At 32.6% G+C, this 8,343-nt stretch overlaps 1 protein-coding gene across 1 annotated transcript in view; it reads right to left on the reverse strand.

Annotated features, from left to right (window-relative positions):
- The window catches only part of LOC106478373 (microtubule-associated serine/threonine-protein kinase 3-like), a 192,308-nt gene that overhangs the window by 20,430 nt on the left and 163,535 nt on the right, over positions 1-8,343 (reverse strand). The window contains exons 13-17 of the mRNA XM_022381966.1: positions 5,545-5,630; positions 4,537-4,711; positions 2,475-2,647; positions 1,910-1,980; positions 437-553 (exon numbers count right to left, since the gene is read on the reverse strand). Of these exons, the coding sequence (XP_022237674.1) occupies positions 437-553; positions 1,910-1,980; positions 2,475-2,647; positions 4,537-4,711; positions 5,545-5,630 (622 nt within the window). The remainder of the gene's footprint in view (positions 1-436; positions 554-1,909; positions 1,981-2,474; positions 2,648-4,536; positions 4,712-5,544; positions 5,631-8,343) is intronic.

Genomic DNA, 8,343 nt, shown 5'->3' on the forward strand with positions numbered 1-8,343 from the left:
ATATATATATATATATATATATATGTAAATTGTTGAGTGTACTTATGTACTTTCATCTCAGTGAAAGTAAAAAGTATGTTTCAGCATTCTACGGTTGTAAAATAATTGCACTGGCGCCATCTATTGTGGTTAATGTCAACTTCTAGCATTGTCGAGAGATGGCATCTTACATTTTTCACTTAATAGTTGTGATATTTAAAGTTTCAATCTTGTTTATTTATATATTTTTCTTGAAACAGACCTTACAATCGATGTTTATGAGAATCAAATGCAGTAAAACTTCCAAACATCTAAATCATTTTGCTTTAAATCATTGATAATCGATTCTTACAAATATTCTCCAAATATAGAAATATAACATCTGAACACATTGAAATATGATTAATTAACTATTATATTTAAGTGTTGTTATTATTTTTTAAGTACTTCAACATACCATATCCTCTTCTTAAGATCACTTCTGGTGCTATATATTCTGGTGTCCCAAACACTTGTTTGTCATTAAACAGTTTAGTTTCTCGGTCCAAACATCCTTCATAAAGATTGGTTGCCACTGAGAATGAAACCGGTCAAGCAGACACAGGTTAAAACTGGGTTAAGGCATGACTTGATTTTTATAACACAAAAACTAGGATATGTAGAAAACGATATATCTTTAATTACGGAATACTTAGTTTTATCATTACTTTGTTTGTGTGTTGTTAAGCGCAAAGCTACACAATGGACTATCCATGCTGTGCCCACCACAGGTATCGAAACCCGGTTTTTAGCGTTATAAGCCTTCAGATTTAGCAGCAAGTCCGACGGCTTATATTGATAGAAATTGGTTTTCGATATCCGCGGTGGACAAAGAACACATAGCCCATTGTATAGCTTTGTGTTTAAAAACACCACAAACAAAGTAAACGTATATGTACTGAAACATATTTAGCGGTCTTTCGCAAAAACAGCCAGCATTTTTCGATTTCCCTCTTTATTTACGATAAACTATCTTAACAATTTGAAATAATGTACACAAAGTTTTAAAAGTTTTCAGATTTAGAAAATATTTCGTAAAACTATTCAGCAGCAATTATATTCATTCGGCAAATTTAAATTTTCAAACTAAGCTTTGTATCCTGCATTATTACTTTTATTATCATTATAACTCACTGAAATTAGTATTAAAAACTTGAGTTGACACATCAAGAAGAAACAAATATATTTTTGTGGCTTTATTGGAAATAAAAAAGGGGAAATATATCTTTACATTAATTAATATTTTTCCTACAGTCGATTTTACGCATAAATTTCAAATCAGGAATACGTATATGTTTTTTACTTTCACAGTTATTCCTTGATTACCTGCTTCGAATAACATGTTGTTATGAATGAATTCGTTACAGTAAGTTTCCAGTTCGGTTTGTACAAACAATAGTTAAACTCTGGATATTTCCCGTAATATATACATTCATTGCGTAGCTTTAAGACTTTTAAAACTGATATCTTTATTGATGGCATCTTTGTCTGTTGTTAAGCATAAAGCTGCACCAAAGGGCTATCTGTGCTCTGCCAACTGCATATATCGAAACCTAATTTTTAGCGTTATAAGTCTATAGATTTACCACTGAGCCACCGGGGGCTTTTACCAATAGTTAAATATTCTTTGTATTTCAACATAATAATCTGATTAGTTTGCCTAAACGTAGAAGTGATTGTTTTATTTTTGCATAGCCTCCATTCTTGAAACTTTTTTTTCTTCTGAAAACTAAGAAATATTAAACTTCATAAAACAATTTGTGTTTCTAGAGTCAGAGCTGTGGCTTTCTGAGGTGTCTATTAAAAACAAAGTGTTGTTTGTTTGTTTTTCCTGTTAGCCCCTGAGAAATATACATATTGTTATATCTTACCTGATCAGAAAATTACTTACAGTTCATGAGTCCAATTTTGGAGAGTCCAAAATCTGTGAGTTTTATGTGACCCATAGCAGTGATCAAAAGACTAGTGACAAAATATTAGGAAATAATGCATATTAAGAAAACGTTAAGAGCTTTTGACGACAAAATATGCCTTATTAATTTAGAGTATTATTATTATTCTTCATTAACAACTAATATTTTATAAATGAAAACTATTGACGTATTTCTTCCCACCTTAATACACAATTTTCACAAAAATTACGTAAAATGGTGGATACTTTTATCTAATCGATTGTAAGATTTTTCTTCTATTTTTAATTCTACATGAATAAGTAAACTAAAAACAACGATACTGTTCAGATTACTACTTTTCACGTTTTTTTATCTTCCTGTAAGAAAAAATACTTCTGTATTAAAAAATGCACGTAATATTATTTTTATGTTATGATACCCATAAGACTTTTAAACACGTATCTGTTTACAAAATTGTATATACAGATGGCGCCACTATCATTTTTTAACAAATAACATCTTTTTTCAAATGCCACTATTTCAATATGATAATATTGGACGTACTTATCAGGCTTAAGATCTCTGTGGACAATTCCATAACTATGCAGATATTCAACTGCCAATACTGTTTCTGCAAAGTAAAAGCGCGCCATATCTAGAGGTAGAGGCCCCATGTTCTTCAACAAGTTAGCACAGTCACCTCCTTCCACATACTCCATCACCATACATAAATGTTTCTAATGCGTCGAGAGAAAATTTAAAGAATCTAGATTATATTCAAACTATTTTAATTGTTTTAGTTCACAGAGTTGCCTGAAAAAAGGTTTAAAAAATTATGCAAACGTTCTTACAGTAATGTTTATTGTGTCTGTTTAATGAACTTTTCGGTCTATCAGACAAGTTTCTATCTATCATCCATTTTTTGAACATAACGCTATTAAGAAACGTGATATTATTACGGGAAAACTACTTAAGAGTCTGTTTGTTTTTAAGCATAAATTATTAAGTAAATAAAAGTACAGGTACATAGATATACTTCAGTCAAAGTACATGTATTAACAGAACCACATCCAAAAACAAGTTGCTATAGGTTAATAAATAGATCGCATACTAAAACTACTATTTAAAAAAACCAAGCGAAAAACGAACCATGATAAATAATCAATCAGAGACGTCATATCATGGTTTTTAATTAATCTATATAATTTTTGAAACATATCTACACTTCTGCTTACTTCATAAGTTCGTACGTGACACATAAAACAAGGAAATTACACTACCGTTCTCAGAGAAAACGGAAAATATATTTCCTTCCCTGTATCAGAAAGATTTTTTAAAATATTACAATACCTTTCTTAGATAAAACAATAAATCAGTTTCATTCACTATATCAGTGCCAGTCTCTTAAAATTACAATACTCTTTTCAGAGAACATAGAAAATCAATTTTCTTCACTATATCAGTACCAGTCTTTTAATATTACAATACCCTTTTCAGAGAACATAGAAAATCAATTTTCTTCACTATATCAGTGGGCCCGGCATGGCCAGGTGGTTAAGGCACTCGACTAGCAATCTGCGGGTCGCGGGTTCGAGTCCCCGTCACACCAAACATGCTCGCCCTTTCAGCCGTGGGGGCGTTATAATGTTACGGTCAATCCCACTATTCGTTTGTAAAAGAGTAACCCAAGAGTTGGCGGTGGGTGGTGATGACTAGCTGCCTTCCCTCTAGTCTTACACTGCTAAATTAGGGACGGCTAGCGCAGATAGCCCTCGTGTAGCTTTGCGCGAAATTCAAAAACAAACACTATATCAGTACCAGTCTTTTAATATTACAAAGCGCAAGTCGGTTTCGATTTTCTAGAAATGAAGAACTTAAACGTTACTATGTCATACTAAAAATGTTTTTGAAAATGAAATATATTATTAATACTTGTCATAAACTCGGGCTTAAACATAATTTTATTGTTATTTTCTTCCCTGATCATATTTCAAATTTCAGTTCTGACTATGCATTTAATCCTTAGTTGATTGATTAATTATTTTAGTGTTATATGCGCTAGCCGTCCCTGTTTTTGAGCAAATAGACTTGAGGGAAGGCAGCTAATCTAGAGCACCCACTTTAACTCTGGGCTACTTTAATCAAAGCGTTGGATTTGACCGTCACTCATATAACGCACCTACATTTCCAAAGTTCGGAGCGTGACCGTGGGGGGGGGGGGGTGTCGTGAACCATTGACCATATCCACAGCTTGGTTCATAATGGAACAAATTTCTGGTCTACACAGAGTAAAGAACAAGTTTGAACCGAGTTTGCTCTGTTTTACAACTTATACTTAGAAACGTTTGTCATCAATACTTAAATATATCAATCAACATGAAACACCTTGTCATGCATCTTTAAATAATTTAGCAGTCACATGATACCTGAAAAACGTGTAGTTGTGGTCGTGTTTAACACGTTCTTATGTATTTTCTCTTTTATAGATATATTTCATATAAATGTTAACTGATTTCCAAGAGCCTGAAATAAATAATTCATAAATAGCTTCTTCAGAATTCATGTATAAATGTATTCTACACACTAGCCTGCAGTACACACACTTCCACTCTACACAAGCTCATACCTTTGTTTCAAACGTACAGAGCATGCCAACGACGAAAGGGTTGTCAGTAAAACTCATGATGTCTCGCTCTGCGAAAGCTTGTTCTACCTGATTCCGTAGAACAAGATTCTGTTTGTTGATTTTCTTCATCGCAAATCTCTCTCTGGATTCCTTGTGCCGCACGAGGTACACAGCGCTGGTGGGATTAAGAATACATAAAGAACGTTTCTAACATAAATTCCAAGCAATGATTTATATTCAACATTAAACACTCCAACAACAGATGGTAATACCGATAATTTATCTCAAAGGCTCAGGCCTAAGTTCTGTTTCTTTCTGAACATGTGTATTGATGTTAGGCTTACTTTGCAGCTGTCAATGGAATGTAGATATTCATCGCGTAACCAGACTGAATTTATTCTCCAAATAAACCATTTTACTTAAAGCAGTTAATCCACTTATTTATTTTGCAAAAGCAATAAAAAACAGAAAAAATAAACGTATTGAGAAATTTTAATTTAAAAATACTAAGCTAATAAATTGTTTGTTTTTTTGTAATTTTATAAAAAGTAATTTAATCAGTAAATCCTTCTGGAAGCTGAGTAACGCATACTGCCTTTAGGAAATGAAACCTACTTGTATGTTCCATTATTAATAATGAAACCTACCCATATGTTTCATGAATAAGTAATGAAACCTACCCATATTTTCCATTATTAATAATGAAACCTACCCATATGCTCCATTACTAAATAGTGAAACCTACCCATATGTTCCATTATTAATCATATGGGTAGGTTTCATTCTCCATTACTAAATAGTGAAACCTACCCATATGCTCCATTACTAAATAGTGAAACCTACCCATATGCTCCATTACTAAATAATGAAACCTACCCATATGTTCCATTACTAAACAATGAAACCTACCCATATGTTCCATTACTAAATAATGAAACCTACCCATATGCTCCATTACTAAATAGTGAAACCTACCCATATGCTCCATTACTAAATAATGAAACCTACCCATATGCTCCATTACTAATTAATTTGATTGTTTCAAAATCCTCTTCAGAAGGTGGTTTAGTTCTTTGTTTTTCTGGAACTGATGCCTGTTGAAGCACAAATAAAATAACAGCAGTGCCAGACCAGATGTAAATAAAACAAAAAAATTCCAATTAACATAAATTCTATTTTAGTTGTAGAACTTCAGCACAAACACACCTGAAGTTAAAATATATTCAGAAAAGAAAAACATCAAGTGAAAAGAACTCTAGAAGCAAAATATTAGATATGATTTGTTCAATCTTTGAATTGATAATATATCAATTGACCAAAAGATTTAAAAACTAATTTACTTGGAAGAAAATCAACCACAACGGGTAGAATAACATCATTTACCTTACAGAATCTGGCTTTAACACGTTTTGTTCATAAGAACATTTACAATATATTTTTGGAAAAACCAGCAGTAATTAATATAACTTTCGTAATAAATCAATAACACAGGCCTGCGATGGTTTTATTATCTTGAAATTTTTACATATTTGACAGTAATTCCTGTACACTGAATCCGAAAATAATATCCATTTTTCTCCATCACGTACAGATTGTTCACAAAGCGTTATACATGTATGTACTTTTACATAAGTGAATCATTTTCATTTAAATCGGGTCACATTTTGTTATGATTAAAACGTTGACAACCACTGGCTATAGAGTTCTCTAGACCAATCGCGACGTGACAATCTTATCGATCAACAAATCGAGAAGAAAAAAACTCTTACTTAGATCAAATTAATATTTCGTTTACCACAATGAATATCTTGATATTATTATGTTTGGGTTCTAGAAAAAATAATATTTATTTATTTCTATCACGTTAAGGATTTTTTTGAAATCTGCGTAGCTGAATTATGGAAAATCCGTTGTTAAAACCAAAACAATTTTTATGAAGCTTAAATTCGCAACCCTGTGTTATTATCTGCCAGATATTTATTTATTTGTAATTAAGCACAAAGCTAAACAATGGGCTATCTGTGCTCTGCTCACCACGGTTATCGAAACATGGATTCCAGACATACCGCTGTTCCACGTCTATCTGCCAGAGAAAAACAAGGAAAAAGAGGTAATTAGATATAAAACAACTGAACGGTTTTCTGCTGATCATGCATTTATGTAAAAATTCATAGAACCTGGCTAAATGAAAATTTTTGAAAATCCGTTTATCAAGAAAATAATGTAGAAAACATGTAGTATGTCTGCATTCTAGAACATCACATGACTTACCACTGGAGGACACCGCTTCAACATCCTTGCACAACGTGCAATATTGCAGCAAAAAACCCATGGGCAGAACAGGTATTATCTATTCGAGAATGATAAAGGAACAAAGGCAGTTAGGAATAACTGAATTTAATGTATTTCTCGACCATGTGTAAGTGCAACTTGCTTATATGTAGAGTAAAGAATAAATTCAAAATAAACACTATAATATTACAAGAAGGTAGTTTCTTTTAATGAGGTTACGCGTGCTGTAGTGTTTGCACAGAAGTAATGATTATGTGAAAAAAAAATCTCTAGAGAGCACTTGCAAAAATACAAATATGAGGATCAGCCAGCCTAATTTGCATAATTGAAGTGCTGTTTACGCTGCATATTCTGAGCCTTAACCTGGTCGTAACGTGCTATGTAGACAAACTGTTGTAACGTATTGTTATGTATCTGCTTGTTTGTTAATTTCCCGTAGAAATTCTTTCTGAGAGACTTCAGCGATAGAAGTCCTTTCTTAATTAAAACCAGTTTATTCTTTCTCGATACAACTTTGCAATATACAGAATTTCCACAGTCCATATGTTTGCAATCTCGATAACAAAACACACACTTTATATTACCATCACTGCTGCTCGCTTGACTCATTTATCTGTCTCTATATCTATCTATCTGCAATTTTTATCTCCGCTTTATTTGCCGGGCTTATATACAAAAAAAGAGGGCGCCTAGAACAGACTAGAGTTGCCAGGAAAAGTCAAGATCCTTCGAGAATCTTATGACGTGTTACCAGCGTCACATGACTTCTGCTGTCGTAACAGTATGTTTGTGTTTGAAGTCAAGCTATCATAGAGTCTTAGACTCTATATGTATGGATGGCCAAGGTGCTCAATAGGTATAATACAAATATGCACACTATAAAATTAACAATTAAAGTGAGTTTTACTTTAAAAGATGATAGCCACTCACTTTCATTTGTTTCTCTACACAAGAAGCCAAAAACAAGACAAGAAATCATCGCTAAGATACCAAACCAGAAAGTGACCAGCCCACACAAGTTGTTCATCTTTCTTCTTCTTGTTTCAGTCGAGGTAACTCTACAACAACTTTATCATTAACGTCAGTTTAAACATAAATCCGCTCTATGTGTTTCTTGGCAGTGCACGATGCCATCGCTTAGTCGTAATAACTGGCAGTAAGTAAAACAAAAATCATAATTCTGGTGTAAATGATGTTATCACTACCCTTTAAAGTTAACTTTTTTTAAGAAATCTGATGTTCCTTTAAAAAGCTTAAGTACAGGGTGAAATAAGAATTACCAGCCAATTAAAGATGAATATTAGATGATTGTAACATGTAGAACACTCAATGCTTTGTACATTGTACAATCAATGTCTTTAAGGAGCCAACCCCCTATATTATGTATGAAGTGAAGAAGTAAAAAAAAAATCTATGCACATAATATGAAGTTTTATTACACATATTCAGAGAATACACTAACTTTCATTCAGGGGGTAAACGTCACAAAACAAGTAACAAAAATATTTTGTAAAT

This window comes from Limulus polyphemus, unplaced genomic scaffold, assembly GCF_000517525.1.
Source record: "Limulus polyphemus unplaced genomic scaffold, Limulus_polyphemus-2.1.2 Scaffold205, whole genome shotgun sequence".
NCBI classification, from domain to species: domain Eukaryota; kingdom Metazoa; phylum Arthropoda; class Merostomata; order Xiphosura; family Limulidae; genus Limulus; species Limulus polyphemus.